At 37.6% G+C, this 24,156-nt stretch overlaps 1 protein-coding gene across 12 annotated transcripts in view; it reads right to left on the reverse strand.

Annotated features, from left to right (window-relative positions):
• The window catches only part of ANKS1B (ankyrin repeat and sterile alpha motif domain containing 1B), a 393,118-nt gene that overhangs the window by 149,051 nt on the left and 219,911 nt on the right, over nucleotides 1–24,156 (reverse strand). For all 12 annotated transcript variants that reach the window (XR_014934338.1, XR_014934339.1, XM_085515441.1 and 9 more), the window contains exons 16-17: nucleotides 15,812–15,910; nucleotides 3,376–3,528 (exon numbers count right to left, since the gene is read on the reverse strand). Coding sequence is in view for 10 of the 12 variants with exons in the window: in XM_085515441.1 (XP_085371567.1) it covers nucleotides 3,376–3,528; nucleotides 15,812–15,910 (252 nt within the window). In the remaining 2 variants the exon portion in view is untranslated. The remainder of the gene's footprint in view (nucleotides 1–3,375; nucleotides 3,529–15,811; nucleotides 15,911–24,156) is intronic.

Here is a 24,156-nt window from a genome sequence, read left to right on the forward strand (position 1 = left end):
TTAGTCATATGGAAGAGCATTTATACTTTAAAGCAGAGGTATATACTTTAGATGGGTTAGGGGATTTCAAAACACAGTGGACTTTTCCCCAACAGATTAGATATTTTCCAGAGAAGTTCCACATAGCTCCAACACTGAATAAATGGTATCTGAATCTGAGGACAGAATTTGACCTTTCTAGTGAGCCAAGGAATCTTGGAGACAAACAGAAGCGTTGGAAAAGCCAGCTCAGGAAGATGGAGTACCCTGAATACTTACACTCTGAGGACAAGACAATTTGAACTATCCTTCCCAAGAAGCACATTCCTGAGAAATTAATGAAGGCAAATAATTTGGGACAATTCTTGATCTAAATGACAAATAAATAAGTGAAATAGAATCTAAATTTAAAAGACTGTGTGTTTGAAGACAGACCGAGGAGACTGGCAGGAGCTAAAAATAAACACAAGTTTATAGCTTTTTAAAGTTTGATTCAATTGCTTTAAGTAATAGCTGCTTGATTGTGCTTGAAGGAATACACGCATATATATATATATACATAAAAGTCCAAAAGAGACTAGTACACAAATTAGAGCAGACGTTAAATTGCAGCAGAAACCTGCATCTCAAATTTGTTTCTCTCTGCCAGTAAGGCAGCTAGATTCATTCAGCTGCACAGAGAATTTCAGAACATACTGTCTGCTTTATGTCTTCCAAAATAAATAAATAAATAAATAAATAAATAAATAAATAAATAAATAAATAAATAAAGGACCGTTTGCTTTAATAAATTAATAGATTTATACATTGAAATAGAAGAAAAGCACCTTGGTCAGCATCACACGTGAAAGTTTAGAGCCGTGCTATAAATAGAACTCACAATAGCATATTACGTGCCAGTATGACAAAAGATAGTCTTATTAATAACGTAAGAAAAAAATTTTACAACCTCATGATCCTGATCCACCACCATAAAAACTGATGATGGCAAAAAGTATAGACAGAAAATAGGAAATAATTTTAATTTTTAGAAGGTAATGAAAGGTTTGTGAAAAATCAGATGTCCCCTTCTTTCCCATGCCCTTTCAACTATGCTATTTTACTTAATAAATAAGTTATCTTTGCCCTCAAATCTGCATCTACCCCCTCCAGAAGCCACAAATGATTTCCCAAAAGCATAATGGAAAGAAGCACCAAATATGAACTAATGAGTTCCTTGCATAGAAATAAGAATGGCTTCTATGTCAAATTCAGAGGCTGCAGCTGTTTAACCAATGGCTAAAAGGAAAAAGTTATATCTGTAGCCCTTGTTACATTCCAGAGTTAGAGGCTTTGATGCTTATGGATTCCTTTATGAAAACTTTCTGTAACAAAGTCTTGATTGCCTTGGCCTGAACAGGAGGTGGAACCTTTGAAATCGATTTCAGGCAGCAGGACTGCAGGTGAGAGATAAGCCAAACCGCACAATGCCTCAGTCCAATTTCTTGTCCATTTCTGAAAATTTCCCCTCAACCCATACAGCAAAATAACAATAAGTACTTTCCAGAGTCACAGCTTTTTATAATTAGCAACTATTTCATTATGTTTAGATGCTACTGATTGATTAGAAAAGTCAGAAAAATGAAAGGAAATAAATATTGGCCAGACTCTAATGAAAATTCTGAGAATTGTCGTGACTGCTTTAGTCACTATGCTCTTGAACAACATTATCCAGCAGCAGGGAGAAATTTATATATGTAAACATTAAAATATTTAAATAACTGTTTAATAGCTGCTTATTGCAAATCATGGCAAATTGGAGCATTTCCCCAAGAAACACAGGCATCAATTGAGAACATGCTTTTAACCCCTGAAATTAGAGGGACATGTACTGGTTTGGTTTATACTAATTTTACAGAAATGCATTCTTGTTAATTTCAGTTCAGGTACTTCTCTTTTCAAGAATTAAATCTGAAATTAAACCGTGTCTTTAATGAGGCTCTAATGATCCACTTGGGGGCGCTAAAGGGTAATTTGTTTGTGAATTGATTGTGGCAAAATGGTTGGGACACAAAATAAAGTTACACAACGTGAGCAGAGACTTCTACTTTTCCATCTCAGTGCTTCTGGAGCAACGGGTCCCCAGTTCTCAACAAATTTCCATCTACTTATAGAAAAAAGGATCAGTTATAAGTAGCTTAGCAGCAGACATCCATAACATCAATCAAATCCTAACTTCATTTTTACTCCTCCAGCATACGTTGAATGTAACAGACAGAACATGTAAGGCAGACTAATCCTTACTCTTATTCTACATTTGCATGCAAGCTAAAATTAACTGTGGGCAAAAGAAATAAATTAACAAGTAGTAGCTTTGTTTTTCAGTTAATAGGAAATACCTCTTCTTTCAAACACTGTTACTGGGCTATACCTGCTTGTAACTTGTACACTGTTCACTGCGTTGGAACATGGCTTTGCACCATTTTTATGTTATTCATTTCTCTAGGTTGAAGGGAATTGAGAACTATTCTCCATGATGAAGTTACATCTTACGCTTGATTGCCTGTGGCTTCTGGTGGCTCTTTCACTGCTCTAACAGATAGGCACTAATTAGAGGTATAGACACAGTATCTTCTAAATGGGAAGAAAGAGCTGATCTTTGTGAAGAGCTACTAAAATATAACACTGAGCTTTTGTCCATGTAGGGATTTCCTTAAAGATCAGATAAGGTGTCAGTATAGTTGATTTCAAATGCCACAGCAGATCCAAAGCTATAATCATCTATCTTTTATAACAGCAAACAACACCAGTACCAGACACAAAGTATATGAAAATTCCAATGGAAAAGCTGTATTCTCAATTTCTTCACTGTAATAGTACAGAATTTATCTTATTCTAAATTAATATGCAGTGCAGTCCACTTTAAAATTTATGGTTACCCATATTTAGGCAACAAATTTAACTGACTTATGTAAACAAAGTTGCAAGCAGAAGTGTTAATTAAATACAATATTTTGTTCTGCCAGCATAACTTGCCTGCATTTAGGGTTTCTTTCTTTCAAGTTTAATTTAGCCAAAGCACGTGGAAAAAAAACTTGCATGTTCATAAGAGCTACTGTTGTTAGGCACTCCATAAGTGAAAACGTACAATTTATACACAATAAAAATATACTTGAAATGTCATTCAGCATCCTGAAGGCAGATACCACGATTTAATATCATGCTAAAGACAATGAAAATGCAAATAGAAGCAAAGGGTACAGTCAACCTAGGTAAAGGCATGAAAGCTGTAATCTTTAACTGTAAGTGATGATAGTATTTGTGGTGCAATTTGCTTTTGTGCTTTTCCATTCCTATGTGAAGACAAACACTGTAACGTATTTTGGAGTGGTTACTGCTGTAAATTGACCAACTTACATTAATTAATTCAATCTCCCAGATTTTTTTCACAAGGTCCATCGATGTATAGCCATTAATTAGAAAGGATTTGGTATAGTCACCCAGTTCAATGGAATCCAGCCATTCAGCTACAGAGGCGGGGTTGTAGCCATCGTGACCGATCTGCTTCATCTGAAAAACAAGAATGAGTAAGAACTGCTGATAATATTCATTAAACATGTTTCAGAGAGTAGCTATTTGCATTATTTTCCTTGGGACTTTATTCTCTGACTGACATTCTTTCAAGGATTAGTACAACATGAAGAAATAATTTTGCGAGTAAAAGTACTAATAAATCTTAGTTTTCAATGGATCTTTTTATCATGACTCTTTGCCTTTGAAACTAAAATATACCAAGACTGCATGTAGCACATGTTCAATCCTTACTAGACAGCACAGAATCCATAACCAAGATTGAGAGAGAGAGAGAGAGAGAGAGAGAGAGAGAGAGAGAGAGAGAGAGAGAGAGAAGGAGATTATTAATATCCTGGCTGCTCAAAAATGTCACCTAAGACTTCATAGTAGGAGAAGAAATTAAACTGAGGATTGGATCTTTTGCTATCAAACTCCAAACAAAACATATTTCCTTGGTTATACTATTCCTAATTTATCTCTCCTACTAGGTTATCTGATATTTCCTGGAGGTTGAAGCCACGGTGTATTTTTTCACCCCCAAGGGAAGTTTAAAATAGCGTCTTTCCTCTACCTGGTCATATTTTTCATGGAGCTCCTGGGAGTTTAATATAGTTTAGATTGCTCTGCTTCTGTAAAGTTGATTGAGACTGGACAACTGAAAGAAATATTACTGGGACAAAACTGACAGAATGATGTACACAGAAAAGCACCACGTGCATTCATAAACCAACACAAGCAGAAAAAAATATATAATCATATACATTTTATTTTCACAAAAAAACCCCTAAGAAATCCAACTGGCATCTAATTTTCCAGAATATTGTAAAGCTACTGAGAAGTAAAGAACTGCAATTTTTCTTTCCAAATTGCCTCCCAGTGACACAAGAGAAGATTTTCAAGATAGCCATTAAAGAAAAAAAAAACAAATAAAACCTCTACCTGTGCAATTAGTTATGATATACTGTTCCTAGGAATTATAAAGAAAATTGCAACAGTGACAAAGAAGCAAAGAAATAGAAAACAATATGCAATATCCTCAATTTTCAACACCGCTATTTGCATATCACTGTCATACTTGCTTGTATTGATGTGTAACTCTGGCTAATTTGATAATACACTAAATTGGTAAACTTTTATGAAATTTCAGAGGTTTAGAAGGCTTCGCATTCAGCACAGCACTTCCAGAATATGCAAGAGTGGTACGGTGCATGGTGAAAGGCAGACTCCCATTTCTGCCTTCTTATACACATTGCAACTTTCTAAGAAACACTGAATTATGACAAAAATGGAATGCTCTGAGTTTAAGTTTGAAGTGACAAAGCAATTTAAAAAGAACTCTTGCCTGAACCAATTTATTTCACAAAGTTTATCTGAAATGCAATTTGAATTCAAAGCAGATTAAAAAAAAAATCACAAATGGAAATCCAAAGTAGTGTTTGTCTATCTGTTCAAATGCAGAAAGCCAGCAAGTCGCGATGTTGATCTTGGTTTCCTGCAGTAGCAGAGAGGAAGGATGCAGACACACACTGCATCATGGATTTGACAGCTTACTCTTTGGTCTATTGCTGCAGATGTTGCTGGGTATACAATATTAACGTAAATATTTAAATGATGCACTGAAATCATTACCTTAAGTCATAGAAGAGAGAGTAGAGAATTCCCATAATTAACTATGGCAATTGTAACCTTCCACATCACCTCTGAAGGGAAAGATTCATATTAGGAAGCGAGAGTTAACAGGCAAGAATTAAATTTTGATTACGAATTCAGTTTTGTTGCTGATCTTGATATTTTGGAAGTTAGCTTCACCCTGATTTAGAATGAAAGCTCCAAATGCCAAAAGCATGGCTAATTTTCTTTCATTGTCATTCAGATTTATTTCCAATTTTATACTTAAGGTAGTCTGTCCAGCAGACTGCAACACCATGGAGAACCCTGTCAGCTTCGCCTCTTGGAAAGCTTATTTCAAGAGCAAGGTTTCTATGAAAAGCAAACATGGTATGGGAAGTTTCTGAATTCTGAGTTCTTAAAGATCTCCATTAGAAGTGCTGTTAAAACAAGAATCAGTCCTACTGAGGTGTATTGCAGAGGGATGCAAGCAAGGAAACACAGAACAGCCCAATAAGCAAAATGCTTAGAACAACTGAAATCTATGCAGCATTTTCACACTCTGAATTTGGTGCCAACAGACGAAATCGTCATCAAGTCACTCAGCAGCCTACATGAATATGCACTGCAGTACTGTCAGGCACCAGGTCAGTCTGCAACATTTTCCCTCTCCCTGCCCCAAAGCCTGCAATAGAGGGTGTTCCATTTAAACAGCATGAAGCACTTTATGTGCAAGAGAAGGAGCACTGGAACAGGTTGACTGGAAAATCTGTGCTGTCCTCCTCCTTGGAGATCTTCAAAAGACATCTGTACATGTGCCTAAGCAGCCATGTCTAAGAAGGGGGTTTAGATCAGGTGGACCCAGAGGTCCCTTCCTACCTCAGCCGTTCTGTGATTCTCTGATTTGGCTGCCTGTGCTGAAGGCCAAATCAGGTATCTGAGTAACCATGGGTCACACCCACACAAAGTGCAGTAAGAAGTTTTGATGGGGCCACTTCACCTTCTGCAGGAGCTGAAACTGAGCTCAAGCCAATGCCCTTGGCCATCACCTGAGTTATGTTGTGGGTACACCTGTACTTAACTGGTATCTTGCTGATATTTCCCATTGACTCATCCTCCGAAATCAACCTCAGACTGTCCTTGTCTCTGGGGACTTGCCTTAGGCTATGGATGTTCCCAGTTACTGACACCATTCTTGCCTTGCTCTCCTTGGACAGGTGCTTTGCCCTTCTTGGCAACAGTATGGCCCTATGTCCCCAGCACCCCTCTCCTGCTGTGGTGTGGGGACCCTGCCTCCTGCTCCCTGATACCAATGACAGAAAATTAATCTCAGAACTAGGATATATACTGTCAGTTTCAGCCAAAAAGCAATAATTTGTTTTGGCATGGACAAAGAACCAATCTCATTTCTAAACAGAATTTCTAAAATGTGTCCAATATGTGAAAGCTAATAAACTTTCACTATCAGCTCCCTTGTATGGAAAGTTTTGTTATGTCTGTTAATAACATCATCTCACTTATTAACTGTCATTCTTAGCTGGCTGAGTTTTTTCTTTTCAAATAATCTTTGAAAGATTGGCTATCTAGACACGATAGTACTAATAACAGTACCTACTTTTCATATAAAATGTGATGGAGCTTTTAAATAAAAATAGAAACAGTTTAGAATACAGCTGTTCAGAAACACTGCTATTTAATACAGCTGAACTTTAGTTGCCTTGCATCCATGTTCTCATTAACAGGTAACAGCTCTTGAACTGCATGTATCTTTTTTGTATTGTTGCTAGCTGCTTCATTGCAGATGATTTTAGGATGATGACTACTAAAAAATCTAAGGAAGAGGAGTATAGGATTTAGGACTGATACAGAAGAAATGTTAAAGAAAATAAGATATAAATTAAGCATAGAGGAAGACTAAAAACATAAAAGATTTATTTTCTTGGTCTCAATGATTTTTCACAAGCATTGCTTCCTTTGAAATGAATAGAAAGCAGAAGCCAGGAACCTAGTTTCTCATAACCAGGTGTTAATATCAAATAGCATCCTACTGGGTTGAGAAATCCTTTACAAGAGACTGCATATATACCAGTTTTTTTAGCAGTGTATCACTACTATATCTATACTGAGTTTTACATTAGAATAGATGGTACTTTACTTGACTTTTTGTCTCTTATGGGTGTCCAAGTAAATATGAATGGAGCTTTACAGTAATCATATATGCACTGGTGAATTGAATAAAATGGACCATTACCACTTTTTTGTGTTCACCTCAGACAGATGGGGAACTAACGCTACTTTCTCTACAGGTTATATCATTACCTGGTGGATCTCCTCATTGTATTAAAATCAAGCTTTTTATCCCCAGCATAAGGAGAAAGAGATGACTTGATTTTCATAGCCTTTTAAATGACAACAGTGATTACAGTGAATTTACACACTTGTGTTGGTTTGCAAGAAAGTTCCTTTTAGCGGGCACGTAAATGCTTTCTTCTAAAATGCTGGCCTTTCTGAGATATTTAATAATCTCTCTCAGGAATGCGTATAAAACTATAAATTATCAATCTGATTAATTCAGTAGGCTGAGGGGGAATCGGGACAGGAACAGTGAGACAGTTCTCAAGCAGACCTGCAGAACTTCCTACAGATCTGAGAAGATTCTTTAATTGCTGCTGCTGCTGAGAAAGTCACTGAGTGAAAACAAGAACCTGCCTGCAAAGGCACAGTGGGTAAGGAGGAGCCATATACAAAATTATTGTTTCTTTTCTACCTTGTCATGTATTAAAAAAAACATTCAGCAATATGCTGCCAACTGCACCCAGGGGTTGAACTAGCAAGGATCTCCTTGGCCCAGCAGTACCATGGTTTCCTGCCATAGCATGACTTAAAAGTAATCTGATCATTGCCTCCACTTCACAATGGTTTGGTTTGCAGAATATTTTGAGTACACACTATAACTTACACTTGTATTCACACTATAATACAGCTTTCTTACTGGAGGGAAGTAAATCAGAAGACCAGAAGCAGGAATGTACCAAATACAATCTCTAATTTATTTTCTCCACCTTTTACTAATGTTATTTTTTGTGATGGTCAGAAAACCCAACAATCTCTTCAGCTTCACCTATGGGGTATTTGAAGGACATGTATCTGAATGAAATTATTCTGTTCAAGAGACACGAAGATTTGAATGAAGTGGTTGACAACTCTACCACCAAGTCTGCATTAGTCACAAGGATGAACTGACTATGCCTTAAGAGTAAAAGTTATGAAAGAACCGAGTCCTCCTGATCTGGGAAAGGTTGCAGATGGGAATGTGGATCCCATTAGGGGCTCTGATGAAGCTGATAAAGAGTGAATACCTGGAGCAGAATAGCCACACTAGGAAGGACTTCTGGAAAGTAATTATCAGTATCTTCTTTCTCAGACAGAAGTATGTGCAGGAAGTCTAGGACATTCAGGATGTCATTATAGAAAATAGCACTTTTATATAGCACATTAACTCGCCTCAGGATAGAGAGTAGGCAACATGGAGTAAACCACAAATAATATAAAAAAGCATGAGCAGAAATAAGACTTGCTCAATGGGCAATGGTGACAGGACCAGTGATAGCTACTGTAATTTACATGAAGCAGATATACAATTTCATGTTCCATCAGGAGTAGCTCACTAATAGAAGGAAAAAAGGAGAACATTAGTGAGACTACTTTCATCAGACAGCTTTGAAGCACAGGAATAGAGACACCAGTCTGAGATAAATACCTTGAACGGCCATGGATGTTTCTAACAACTGCTCTGTTCTACTGATCCATTCCTTTGAGTTTCAGAGTTGAAAAACTTCTGTGTAATGCTGAATCTAACACTTTTTTTTCCTGTCCTTATGGCCTTAGAAGCAGTGTAATGAGCAGGTGAGTGACCTCCTTCCAAGCATCTAAGTAATTTTGAGAGGTGTAAGCAGGAAAGAAAGCACTTCCCTTGACACCTGTTTTACATCTTCAATTCCAACAGAGCATAACAAAATCAAGAAGCCAAAGCTAGAAAGTGACACAAATGTTATGATATCCACATTGTAGCATCTCCTCCTTTGGTCACTGTCATTAGGAATGGAAGTGCTAGTGATCTATCTGTTAGCTACACTGAATGAGAATCAAACACTAAGATTCAAAATATCTTGCTAAGCTCTAGAGCATATAAACCAATAGTTAGCAATAGCAAATATATAATGTGGTCTCTCCCTGCTATATACACAACATAGTTAATGGGCACAGGCAAAGTAGCTCTGTGTTCCTAAATGCCAGATTTACTGTGCTTACACAAATGCCTGTTACATATGAGTAATAGATCTAGCACTTTTTAGAAGCACAGCTTTACTGCTCATATAACACTATTTACAGAGAGCATGTGCTCGGTACCCCACTCATGTCCTACTTTTTGTCTGCTTCTGCAAAGCACCCAGGAAACAGGCTCATTGCCTGCATGCCACTGCTACAAGATTCCCAGACATGAAACCTCTCTGTGCAGAAAGGAACAAGCTGCATACTATAAGAATAGCTCTGAAGCCAGGAAAAAAGCTGCTTTAAGCTAGCAACATTCTTCCATCTGTCAAATGAGAGAATGTGTTCCCATTATGGGCTGGAAGAAGGAGCTTTATGTTGAGCAACCCACATGAAAAAATTCCTTTTTCTCATCTAGGTTCTCAGATGAGCTGGGATAATTATTTTCAAAAATATTGCAACCACTTAGGAATCCACTGAGAATTCACTTGCACACAGACTCTGGATGCCAAGATAACTGAAAATGACACAATGTGAATTCTATTGTTTTCTTAGTCGATTAAGCATATCTTGCACACAAGTACTCCCTCAGTATTAGTTGTTTTTTTTTTTCTGAAGTCTGTGTACTTGCAAGTTTACTATACTTTCAGGCATGGTCCCAGGCTCTCTACACATCTGAACTTCCTTTTAATAAAACATATAAAATCCAAAGATTTACTAATTTCATACTGTTAACACACAAAAAAAAATCTGAATGTGATATCAAACTCTGCTAAGACATTTGCTCTAAAACTGGTGTCATGCATAAAATATTTCCATTTTAAGAATTAACTTTACAAATTATATTTCCACTGGCACGTCTTAGCCTTATCTAATAATAATAAACCATAAAATACTCTAGTTAATATTAATGTGAAACTTGAATAACTTAAACTACATTAGTGTAAGATGAAAATGTGGGCTGCTATCTCTAATCTAACAAAAAGGATATAATGACAAGCAAAAAAAGTTTCCAACTCTCTTTATCTGTTACAAATATATTAGCTTACTCCCTTATGAAATGTTTTCCTCAAATACAGAATTATTAAGGAAAAACATTCTATTTTCAGAAATATGGTTCAAACATGCCTTTTTATAATGGTTAAACACAGCATAAGAAAATACAACAACAAATTGATCTATATTTGGATAGATACATGGTGTTTCTTTTTGCCGTTTAAAACTACTTCAGGCCCTAGCAAATGGTTCCTAAGTAGACTAGTGGCATTTGAAATATAGAGATACAACCACTCTTTAGGAAATCAGCACTGAGGAGTGAGAAAAGTCATTCTTGACAGCAATTAAATGTCTGTTGTAATTTTAGGCTACCGAGATGAATTCTGATGAAAACAAAAGAAATTTTCAAGAGGAGAATTTTAAAACATATGCCATAAATTAGTTGCTTTTTTAGCCTCTAACCTTATTCTCTACTGTCTGGCCATATGGCTCTAAAAAAGTGCAGACCTGTAGATGTTTTTTCAAATCCCTTAAGTTCTATCCCAAAACCCATGTCGAGAAGCACTTGATAGGATAGATAGGAAGGATTAATAGCAAAACTAACAACGTAATCACTAGTAATATTGCTAACTTTTAAAAGGCAAGTAGTCATCAAGCTTTAAATTAGATGAGGACCAGAAAAGAGATACCTTTTCAAAACAAACAAACTTTAAGAATGTATTATCTAATCATATCAGTAATTAATGGTTTGAAATCTTAAAATATTTAAAAGCTGGGAACTATTTTGAATGTGTGATGACAGGATTGAACTTACCAACAGAGTAATGAATATACAGAAGCCATTTCATAGTTTCCTGCTGTATATGCAAGTTGGGTAGTTTTATTTAAAGCTATGGTAAATACAGCAAAGATGAGTTCCACAAAAAAAAAAAAAAAAAAAAAAAAAAAAAAAATTGTGAGCCCCACAATTATTCCAACAGCTCTGCCTGCAAATTAGGTTTGAATAGAAAAGTATGTGTCCTTACAATGTAAACTCTCATGTGTTGCTGATTTCATTTAAGTGAAGAACTGTGATGCACAGCTTCACCTTTCAACTGCTTTTGTTTTGGTGGAACAGTCCTGCAACAAAGATGCATAAACCTGGTCCTTGAGTATTGTTTTTTCCTATTTCAACAGGGAAGCTTCTAGAGACCACACCCCCTTGTTATTCAGCCTGTTTCAAGCTTTTCTACATAACTTAATTATCTTTAGTTCAGAATCTGATAATTCTTTCAAGTAACTGCATAACCATATGATCTTTTTGAGCAGCTAACCAGGCTGTGAGAGGAAGTTGCCAGGATGAGATATATCCAGCTGCTGGAGAGAGAGATTGATGCCTGGTATTATGCAGTGGCACAGGCAGCCCAATATCTCTGACTCCAACCAAGAATCAGAGTCACAACCAGTACCACTAAAAAAAGGTAGTGTTAGTAATTGGAGATTGAGGGACGCTGAGGCACTCATTTGCCACCCAGATAACTTCTCTAGAAAGATTTACTGCCTGCCAGAGGCCTGCATTTGAGATATAAGGAAAAAGATACCAGGTATGATAAAGCCAGAGGACTACTATCCACTCCTGGTCTTTCAGACTGGGTCTCATGAAGCTGTGACTAGGAACTAAAAAAAAATATGTCACTTGGGAACATGCTGAAAGAAATGGAAGTGCAGGTAGAGTTCTCCTCAATCCTACTGGCTGGAGACTGAGGTTCAGGCAGAAGGAAGATAACAGAACAATTAAATGAGTGGCTGCATGGATGGTGTCATGCCCAGAGCTTTGGATTTAATGATCTAGTACGCACCTTTGATAAATCGGGAAGGCTGACTTGGGGTGGAACACAACTGACTGGAAGGGGCAAGAATATCCTAGGCAGTAAGCTGTCAAGGCTCATCACCAGGGCTTTAACTAGATATAGTGGGGGAAGATGATGTACTTCTGAGAAAAAGAAAGATTCAGGGAACACTGTCACTTTATGAATCAGTGGGGAGAAATCTCAACTTCATCCCAGATGTAGTAGAGAGAGTTTTTTCAAGAAGGTAATATGGCCAAAAGCCAGCTGAAGTGCCTTTATGCCAAAGCACACAGCATGGGAAATAAACAAGAGGAACTGGAAACCATGGTGCAATTGGAAAACTATCATCTTATTGCTGTCATGGAAACTTGGTGGTATGACTCATAGAACTGGAATACCATGATTGATGGCTCTAAGTTTTTTAGAAGGGATAGGCAAGGTGGGAGGTTTGTGGGAGTTGCCCTCTATGTGAAGAAATGGATAGACTGAGAAGAGCTGCCTCTGAGAATTAGTCATGACCAGATTGAGAGCCTGTGGATTAAAATTAGGGACTTGACCAATAAAAGGCATCTGGTGATCAGGGGATCTAATCAAGGGGATCTACAGGCCATCTGATCAAGGGGAGCCTGTTGATGAGGCCTTCTTGCTTCAGCTGCAAGGAATGTTATTCTTGCAGGCTCTCATCCTGATGGGGGTATTCAATCACCCAGATATCTGCTGGGAGAACAACACATCAAGCTACAAGCAATCCACGAGACTCCTGGTGTCCATTGATGACAACTTTCTGGTTCAGAATTGGACAGATATTGTACTGATCTACTGGAGGTCAAGTGTTGTCAGACCTGGTGCTCACCTATGCAAAAGACACTGTAAAAGAAGTTAAGACTGGAGGCAGCCTGGGCTGCAACAACCATGCCTATGTCAAGTTAATGATCTTGAGGAACACGGGCCTGTTAAAAAGTGGAGTCAGGACCCTGAACTTCAGGAGAGTGTAAAAAACCTCAGGCTGATAAAGGAATTGTTGGATGAGATCCCCTGGGAAATCGTCCTTAGGGACAAAGGAACAGAGCTGGCAGCACTTTAAGGATGCCTTTCTGATGGCAGAAGAGCTCTCCATCCCCCAGAATAAGAAATCAGGCAGAGGAGGCAGGAAACCAGTATGGCTGAGCAAGGACCCACAGGCCAGGCTCAGGGGAAAAAAAGTAAAGGCAGTGGAAGTGGGGGGTGAATGGCCTAGCAAGAATATAGGGATGCTGTCCAGATGTGCAGGGATGGGAACAGAAAAGCCAAAGCACAGATGAAACTAACAACGGATGTGATGAACAACGAGAAGGGTTTATTTAGATCCATTGGTCAGAAGAGACAAACAAAGGAGGGTGTGCCCCCTCTCATAAATGAGAAGGGAGAGCTCACCTCCTCCAACATGGACTTATGCTCACTGATGTAATCCCACACCATGGGATGTCCACCAAAAGGTGGACATGAGCCAGTAGTGTGCTCCGCAGCTTGGAAGGCCAACAGTATCCTGGGCTGCATCAAGAAGGGTGGCTAGCAGGGAAATGGAGGGGACTGTCCCCACCTACTCTGCCTTCATGAGGCCCCACCTGGAGTACTGTGTCCAAGACTGAGGCCCCCAGCACAAGAGGAACGTGGAGCTGTTGGAGCAGACCCAGAAGAGGGCTACGAATATGATCAAAGAGCTGGAGCTCTCTGATGAAGATAGGCTGAGGGAGTTGGGCTTGTTTATCTTGGAGAAGAAAAGTAGGCTCTGGGGAGACCTCATTGCATTCTTCCAGTACCGGAAGGGGAGCTTACAAGCAGGAGGAGGATCTACTTTTTACATGTCCTGATAATGACAGGACAAGGGAAAATGACTTTAAACTAAAAGAGTGAAGATTTAGATTAGATGTTAGGAAGAAATTCTTGACCCAGAGGGTAGTGAGGTAGTGGAACAGGCTGCCCAGAGAATTTGTGGATGCCACATTTTGGGAGACATTCAAGGCGAGGTTGCATGGGATACTAGGCAGCCTGATCTAGTGGTTGGCAACCCTGATCATGGAAGCGGAGTTGGAACTAGATGATCTTGAAGGTTCCCTCCATCCTAAGCCATTCTGTGATAATTATAAATATTTTCATAAACAGTACTAGATAGCACTAAAAACATTAAATATTAAAAAATCATTCATTAATTCTGAACAGTTTAAATGAATAAAAAAGATTTGGTTTCTTCATGAAATATGAAAAACAAAAAATACTTGAACTAAGAGCAGGTATTAAAATTGCCAAGATTTTTTTTTGAATGATAGCATTGTTGAAGAATTCATAAATTCAAATTTAAACTATAAATATCTGTTGTAATTCATCAAATACCACTTTTATATACACTAATAGTTGCACCATTTATCCCACTTGTCTGATATGGTATATCGAATATTACTGTCTTTAATCATGTTTGCTGTTTCAGTGCACAGACTCAAATTGTAGGATACAAAGATTGCCTAGCACATCCATCAGTGGAATCAATTCATAACTTTACATATTTCCCATACAAAATAAATCCTTGTCCTCTTTTATGGGCAATCCATAAAAACTTTTCTAACAAACTATGATGAATCAAAAATCTTCTTTTGGCAGAATCAGACTCATGATCCAAACTGAAAAATTCTATAATGGCACTTCTCACTCTCCAGCATTGTCAAACTGTGAACAGTTTAATCTCTATTTACCTTGATCATTCCACACATGCTGCTCCCAAACTCGAGTACTCCATGCACTTTACACCAGATTTTATTCCTGCCTCAGTATCTCACATAGCAGCCCTCTGAGAATTAGTGCTGCCTATGGCTTCTCATTCATTCTCCTTACACAGCTTTCCAAAATCAGTAAGTTTTCATGCTTAGCCCAGTGTCTTTTTCATTTACCTATTCAAGTTTCTGTGTTTAGGAACATTAGCAGAAGCCTGCACTGATATCATCCCGTTGTGCAAAATATAAGAACCATGCCTTTATACCACTGATTTTCAAATCTGTAGCTTAAATCAGCCAGCACTAAAAAATTATTGGAAAATGACTGCAAGTTATTATGTCCACAGCTGAGAAGCAAAAATACGAAGCAGCAAATCAAATATGGAGCCTGCAGGAAGTCTCCAAATCATACATGAAAGGCGAGTATTAGGAAAAGCATGTTCCATCCAAAGGTATGATGAACACTTATGTAATTCTATCTTCAAAGGGAAAAGTATTTTCAGATCAAGAATCCAGAATTCACTGACAGCCTTATTTGCACATGTGTAATGACACTGTATAAAAAGATTGAAAAACTAGAAGTAATTAAAATAAATTCTAAGCAGCTGTAATTTGAAATTACAGATTTTACACTCATTTGCTTTGTTAATTATGTTCATACAAAGTGAGTTCAATGTAATTATATCACTTTATTATATTTTTGCACATATAACAAATGGTAACAAGGCCAGCAGGGAATTATGTTTGCTCCCATTCAAAAAAAAAGTGCTTTAAAAAATGTGAAAGCTGTAGGTGTAAGTTCTCTCATTTGGATAATAACAGAAACTATACCTTTGGGAGAAGCTGGATTGCTTGGAGTATTCTCTGCCTATGTCCAGAGTTAAGTATTCCTATTTCCAAGAGATCTTGGTCCTCCATTACGTTGCTTCCCTAAAATGAAAGGAAAAATGGTAGAAATGAATTTAAAGAAGGTCAGATGACTTCAACAGCTTGAAACAAGCCCCTTCTTCTGGGCTGAGAAGAGAACACTTTGCTTAAGTTATTGTATTGGGCACTTGAACTCATGGACCGCTGCTATACTTCTGGCACCCATATCAACAGAGAAACTGTAGCTCCCAATAAAGCCAAAAATCAGATATGAATCTTCTTTCATTTGACTGGAACCAAGAACATGACTATAGAAATATTCCAAAACTGTTCATTTTTTTTCATTCTCTTCCTACATCACCCAGTTATGTTCATTTTAATTCAGTCTTGAAAATACTTAACACACAATAAGAAAAGCAGAATGGATGAGGATAAAACTCTTTAGTTACTTACCAGTAAAATTCTGAAGAAACCTACGAGGGAGAGTGGTATCCACAAACACCATATGGCTCCCTCCCCCCAAATTTAGCTGTACCAGTGCAGCTCAAACATTACCCATTGCTGCTCTTATCTCCCAGGCAGGTCAAAGAATTCTTAACATGCAAACACCAGTTAAAGACCATCTGTGTAAACAATACATGGAATAAAGTCCACAGAAGTGTGTAAGTCTGCAATGCAAGTTTCTATCTTCTAGCAGTAGGAGGTACAACTACACAAGTAATATGACTCCTAAAAGATGATCCTGCAGTTCTTCCAAAGAGTGGGCCATACAAGGTGCAGTTCAAGGAGTCTGGCAACACAAGGTAGAAAGTTTAGCATTTGAAGGGTAAGGTACTTGATTAGCTGGAAGTGATTGTTATGAGTCATAGGAGGCACAACAGCAGTTCAAAAAGTGAACTGCAGACAGGGATCACACCAAGACGATTCAAAGTAGGCTGGTAATCTTGCATTCCTTTTCTGACTACTTCATTTCAGAATGAAAGATAAAAAAAAGCTTCCAACTATTGCATTTATGAAGCAATTCTGCAAAAAAGCAGACGACCTTTCTGAACTCCTACCCCTAGAGGAGCCTTATGATGCTAATTTGCTAAACGAAGAAGTTTTACTGTTTGCACTCATTTAACAACACCATGAAATAGGCTTTATTCAAGTAAATCCATGAAAAACTTTATCTCCATCTTTCTATTTAGCTTGCTGCTTCTGATTCAGTAGAGATCTTAAGGAGTGGCAAAATCAAAAGCTGAGAAACTCATAACAGAATATGCTTAAATGCTTTGCTGAATCAGGGCTTAACAAAGGGTACGAATTATTTCTGAATATCAAATCTCTTGTCCCATAGCAACATGGCTTTCTTTCAAAACGCACAGTGAAATAAGCAGTGCTTCACCCTGTTTGGCTTCTCTCCTTTCAGATGGACTGATTAGTTTACAGATGTACTCTTGAGGACTCTCAAGTGCTACTCTGCAGAATATCTAGCAAAATCTAGGGGAGGTCTTTGTAAGGCAATCATAGAAATATTACAAAGCTATTACATTTAAAATTATATTTCACAGTAAGGGGTATGATTTAAGGCTACAACGATGCAAATCATGTCTTGAAAGAATTTATGCATGGCATCAGAACAGCACTGCTCTGAAGAGAGAAGCTGTGCAATCGTGTCATTTTAAGTACATCATGTATAAGAGTGCACACAGCACAGGCTGTGCAAACACTAGTAGTGATAAGGTGGGGTTAATACTCTTTTTATCTTCCTGGCAAACACACACAAAATGTCATTTCTCCATTTTTATTTTCTAGGTTAATTAACCTAAAGGGGGCTGTAAATTTAGGGGAAGAGCTGTGGTAAAAATAAAACAAATAACACTGCATTTTAGGTTATTGCTGCTAGAAATATCTAGCATAAATGGCTTTAGGCAAAATGAACCAACAGAAGGTCCTGTCCAAGAAAACAGACTATATATTTTCACTCATTTTAATAAATGCAGCAATTTGTTTACTGCTATTGCTTTCACTTCCATTCTCTGTTTTCCAGATTTCACCCCTCATCACTGTATGATGTTTATGCACAATCACGGTGTACTCATCATTGAGCTACTACATACTGTTTATTGCTGTCATGAACCTTGGCACTGTGTTTAAAATACTGTAAATTTACAACCCAGTTCAACAAATACTCAGGCACAGGAAAAATGCTGCCTGTTTGTGCCAAGTTGCTGCTTGGCAGAGACAGCATTATTTTGTTAATTCTTTGCTATTGTTTTTTCTTTCAGTACTAGGTCATTTTTTTTTTTTCTTTGCCATTAGCTTTTGTTTGTTTGTTTATTTTAATTCAGGAAAGCCTGGAATTAATGTTGCCTTGTACTCAGTCTGTGAAGGCAAAAACCTGGTCTCTGTGTGTTCCAGTTTTAGAGCTTTTCCTCTGTTACCATCAGCATCAACAGTAGCAGCCACTCATCCCTTCTGTAAAACTGATTCTGTTGTCTCCTCCTAGGGGATAAGCCTGTTCTTTATCTCTCCACAAGAGCAAACAGAGAAACTTCTTTAGATAATAATTCTCTCTCTTGCTGACAAAGAAGCATAAATTGATTGTAGAAATCTGCCTCTGAAGGGAAAGGAACCCCTTATTTCTATCTCACTGGTGTCTGTTTCCATTCTCCCCTTAATCCGAATCCCTGATTCTCTTTTTACCTGATTTCTTGCTCTCCTCCAGCCTTCTTCCATAGCTTTGTACATCGAGAGTGAGGAAAGCCTCACTTCCTTCTTTTTGCTGAAGCAGATCAGGGATAAGAGGAGAATTTGTCTACCTTCTCTTAGATGCTGTGCACACATTTATTATAAGCTGGGCCAAATTTAACCTCAATTAACCTTATAGAGATGACATGGCAAATTTAATTAAAATGCATATGAATACAATAATGTCTTTTCACATTATTTCAGCTTCAAAAATAACTGAGCTGTATTAGCTGAAACATTCACCAAAACAAAATAATTCTAGTAGACATCTAGAGAATTTCAGTTTACAGATGTAACTTTGATATGCTTATACACAAGAAAATACAGATTCTTATAACAGAAAGTATGGGACAGCAATCTCTACCTTTCCTATTATGTAATGAAAACATAAGAGGCTTTGTGGTGATTTTACAGCTTTCCTAAGTCTATGGGAAAACTTAGTTGGAAGGAACACTTCTCAGGATTAAAGCTGTAAGAAGATAACAAAATTCCTTGTACTAGGGCAGATTCAGATCTCATCAGTTTCAGTTTACACTGTTGAAATTCCTGTCACATAAATGTGTAAGGGATAGGCTTACATATGAACTAGAAATGCTCTGGTTCTGAAGTTCACTTGAAGGAAGAGTACAGCTAATGCTCCTTGGGTTTTGTGGATCTGCACTACTCTCAGGTATATTGTCTTTATTCCTATAAGGACATAGAGGAAACTCATATCCCAAGTAAGAAAGCAATAGTTTCACAGAACAATTGGGCTCAAGAATGAAAGAAAAATGTCTGCAAGATAGAAGACTGGAAGCATATGAAAAATAATATAATTTAGAAAACTCAGACATTTAGTCAAAGACTGATATAGTTTGCATGAACAAATTAGAGCAAGAAGTATGATGTTGTAGTATGAGTTAAATACATTACTGGCATTTATTTGGAATGTTCCACACAAAATCACCTCTGGCACCATCCACCTAAAGGTAGTACACCCTTTCAAAAAAAAATGCTGCTTTCAGTTTTAATGCTAGAATCTAGAAGCGTCTAAGTACATACATACAGAATCCTTATTAAACAATTTAATTTGGAGTACGTCAGGTTTACAGCAACATATATACTGCCCCTTTTAGAAAAAAAATCCTAGTTTAAATGCATTGAAAAGCTCAAGGAACCTCCAAAATCCAGTGAAAACAAAAGATTCATAAACTCATAGACAACTTAATCTACGATCAAAACAGAACAACTTTAAAGATTTTTTAAAATATATATTTTTAAAGATTAATATCCATTCTACATCCTGTAGGAACAAAAGCACTTTGAAGACTTGTCCCTGAAGATATGAAAATATATTAGAAGAATGCACTAGGATGGCAGGCACAGGTGTATATTTCTCATTGTTCCCTTTTGTATCTATGTCTTTAATCTTTCTTCATATATTTTCTGTGCCAGAGAGCAAAAAAATTCTAGTGGTTGTTGATGTCATTTGCATAACATAAAAATAGCAGGTAAACTATAAAACAAATGCCAGATACATCACTAGACTTATCTGAAAACTCACCCAGTAAAGTTGGAAGTGAGAGAGTGTGGAGAACAAACTACCTGCATATACATTTTTGTCTTATTCTTGCCCTTCACCTTGTCTAATAGATCAATAATCTCAGATTGGAGAGAGGTTCCTTAGATTTTCATGACAATCAAAGTTCTGGAAAAAAAAAAATTCAATGAAGGAAAACTCCTATGCATCCCTGTGTGTAAACTGAGTAAAAACTAACTGGAATAAAAAGACAAAAAACCCAACTTTTTTTTCCATTTGAGGCTCTTTCTTTCCTTTATAAAAGTAAATAACATCATGTAAGAAATTGAAGATCTGTGAGAATTCTGTCTACGTATTGGCAGCACCAACGAGACCAGCCTCTTCTTTTCTCATCTGTGTCAGCCAGAGAAGGAATAGCAGTGAAGCTGGTACCTAAAGCTGTGTAAGAACTCTGCTCACCAGTTTGAATTGACTTGCCGTGCAGACATTAGTGAAACCAAATTGAGTTGCAGGTGCCAAGTGCCACTGGAGATGATTTTCCCAAGAACAGGGTTGTTGTAGGTAAGGGAAAGATGAGTCCTGTGCCTACTATAGTGTTGATGGGGTAGTGCTGTTATATGCCTCAGTGTTATTCCTTAGATAGAGCAATATGCTCTCCTTTGCCCTCTCGTAGCTGCCCAAATAGTAATAAGAAGCACTTTCAACATGCCATCAGTAGAGACATTGAAATGTCAGCATCAGTGGGATGTAATATATCACAGTGAGTAAGATCACAGTCTATGTGTATCGCAGACAAGGTTTGGTGATTGTTTGAAGGGTCTTATCACTATTTCTTCCAATTTGAATTGCAGTGAATCACTGGCTGCCTGAGACTTGTCACTGCAGTAGCACAACCGGGGGCAATCAAATGGAGATAGAACAGCAAACCTTGTGATTGGGTTAGCAGGGTTGCTGGTTGGCACAGATAGCAAAAAGGATAATATACAAAGTAGTACACTTAGCTGGGATATTTGGGAGTACTATTATTCCTGCCACTCAGAGAAAAGAGGTGGGAGCAGTGCAGGGGCAGACAGGAACAGTCTATGATTAAGCATGCACAGAGATAGAAAACAGACCAATAGCATTAGAGAGCTCTTTTCTTTCTCTTCCTTTTCAACCCAAGTAGAAGAGAAGGAAGAGACAAATTGAGCAGCCATCTTACACCCATGGGAAGGAGTCCTGTCCTGAAGCATACATTCATCAGCTCACTTAAAAGATTCCCATCTTCATTGCATGTCACTCTACTACTCACCCACTTAATGCTAATATCCCTGTCAACTGCATCCCTTTGAAATAGGTGACATCTAAACTGTCCTCTGGCTGGCAACAAAGTAAAGACACCTTACAGGATGGTTAAGGACACACTGAATAACCATGCCTATCCTTTTCCATTGTGTCAGTCATATGCCACAAGGTTTATAAATTTTCATCCCAACATAGCTTTTCCACATGGTAAAAGAGGTTATTCCTTAGAGGCTTGCAAAAAATGACAAGAGAAATGCAGTTTTTAATAATGAAAACTGCTTCTTATTAGTGAAAAATTTCAGGCAATGTGTCACACGTTTCATCTCCCATTGAGAACTGGCAAACGACCAGAATTTAGCAAGCTTCAGTGTGAGTGAAAGGCTGCCTCTCACTAGTATTGCCACTGTTAACATGAAAACAAGATCTGTAAGAATGATTATTGAGTGAAATGTTTAACTCATACTTTAAGGTCGTAGCGATTTATCAGATTCCTGGAGCTACTGAAAAAATTGTTATTTCACCTACAAACCTGACAAGACTATGTTAGAAACATCCCTTGCAAAAGCATGAAATTCTGCCTTGGGGGAAAAATAAAAATTGCTTGTAAAATACGTTAGGAAGAATGGACCTAGCACATCGCAAATCATTCGATAGCATTCTTCTAAAATTATATTGCCTTTAAACTACTGACATTGATACTTATCCTCAGTTCTCACTCTGCTCTATTATCAGTCTTTATATTTCTGACTTCCTTAGCGATTAAAACCTTCACAAAAATAAAGAGGAAAGCTGAAGACAGTTTTCTATGCTGCAGTTATTTCTTCAAAAAGTAATAACAAACTACTATTGAAATCTTAATTTAAAAAGGTTATTTTAGTCACAGATAAGAGCAATGGATAGCAATTCAAAGCAGTTAAGGCACAATACCACTCAGGGAATTTGACCTCCAATTTGCAATGCATGAAGATAGAAGATGACCTAAGTGGGACCCATTTCAAAAGGAGTCCCAGCAGACCCCAAGTCCCACTTTACCCATACTTTAAGGATTTCTCTCTGGTTCACATTCAGCTCTTCCAGAAGTGAACCTGAACTAACCAGTACCATCAAAAGCCTTTCCAATATTGATATTCAAAGGAATATGCAGTCACGGACCTTTCACACAACAGTAGTAGTTAATTAAAGTACAGTGATAATTAAACAATACTGATAACTGGGACAAGGATTATTGTAGGAAAAAATTCTGCTATTTTTATCTCCTCTTCCTTGTAGCACTGATTCATTACAACCACCACAATTGTCACATGCAAATTAGCTGCATAGATAAGGTGGCAACTGAAGAAATTACCTCCGATATTGCACTTGGCCCACTTAATTATGAACGCTGTTGACCCAACTCTGTCTGCCTATTTAGTCATAACAATTAAAAAAACACAATTATTAATACCTAAATTACATATTAATGTCTTGAATGTATATTGCAAAGATAATTTCACTTCATTTGAGCAATGAAAACTCCGAGGAGTCTATATTATACCATTATTCAGATTACTTGAGATAAATGCTAGTTATCCTAGATACTAAATTTCTCAAAGGGCTTACTTTAAAATCAATATTACTGAGTGCTAATTAACAGACTTCTAAATTCTTGGGAAAATATTCCTTTCTCCAGTGAGTATGTAAGTTTGAGGAGTGCAAGAAGAGACAAATATGGTATTTTCAGAAATAAACATTCTGAATACATGCGCTGCTTGCAGCATGGGATCCTACTTAAGCTTGGCATTGTTGTAATAAATATAGGAACCCTGCTCACTTCCAAGAAAGACTCACAGAGTAAATGTGCATGTTTCAAACCTCAATTCTGTCTCTCAGGTATTTTCTTTCTTATTGTTTTATCAACCCTAGTCATGCTGAGCCATGCAAATCGGCCCAAAGAGTACAAAATACATTGCCAAAGCCTTTAACTGTAAATTTCTGGGCAGAATCCGTGTTTTTAAATAACTTACTCAGAGAGGAGGTCTGTGTAATGGCAGTAAGAAAAGCATAAGCACAGGAAAATACTTAAGCTTATATATTCCTATGCCCTGAAGTTACAGCTGTGGTCTTTCAAGCCTTTGCTCAACTCCTGCTTGCAGCTGAACCCCACTCACATTGTTTTTTGCTTTTACCTCTGTGCTCCCTGGTTTTCAGTTGTGAGACGATAGAACAGCTTGGAAACTACATCCAACTTCATGTGGATCAAGAAACAAGGCTGTGCTTCCTAGGTATCATGGGAACATGATCTTTTGGGAAGTCCCAGGGCATGCCTAGGGCAGAGCCACAGAAACATAACATGAATGGTAGGCTGCGCTTTCCTAAGAATGTGACTGAAGAAGGAAGAATTCCTTTAATTCCTTTATAACGTAAAACGTAGAGAGAAAGCTAAACATTTGGGACTATCTCTTGCAACTGAGTATCATAACACTTGAGCTGCAGAGTTATGCTCCTAGAGTGTATTGTAATTCAAAAGGTGGTGGTCAGCAAGCTGTCCTCATCCAAAGGGACAACTTTGATATCAAGATTTAGGGAGCAAGATGAGGAATTCAGCCTCCAAATGTTTTCTGAAGCTAGGTTGCATAAGGAGGCAAAATCTTCAGGTATAGCTCTTGCTTTGAAGTATCTTGCAGGTCTCTTCTGTTTAGAGCTGCAAACCTCTTTCTTAAGCACATTTTCCTTCCTACTAAGTTGTGCTGTGTGTTATGTGCCAAAGTCAGTTGCAAAGATCCACACAAGAACT

The sequence above is a fragment of the Coturnix japonica genome, chromosome 1 (genome assembly GCF_054131305.1).
Source record: "Coturnix japonica strain WE chromosome 1, WE-NBRP24, whole genome shotgun sequence".
Classification (NCBI taxonomy): domain Eukaryota; kingdom Metazoa; phylum Chordata; class Aves; order Galliformes; family Phasianidae; genus Coturnix; species Coturnix japonica.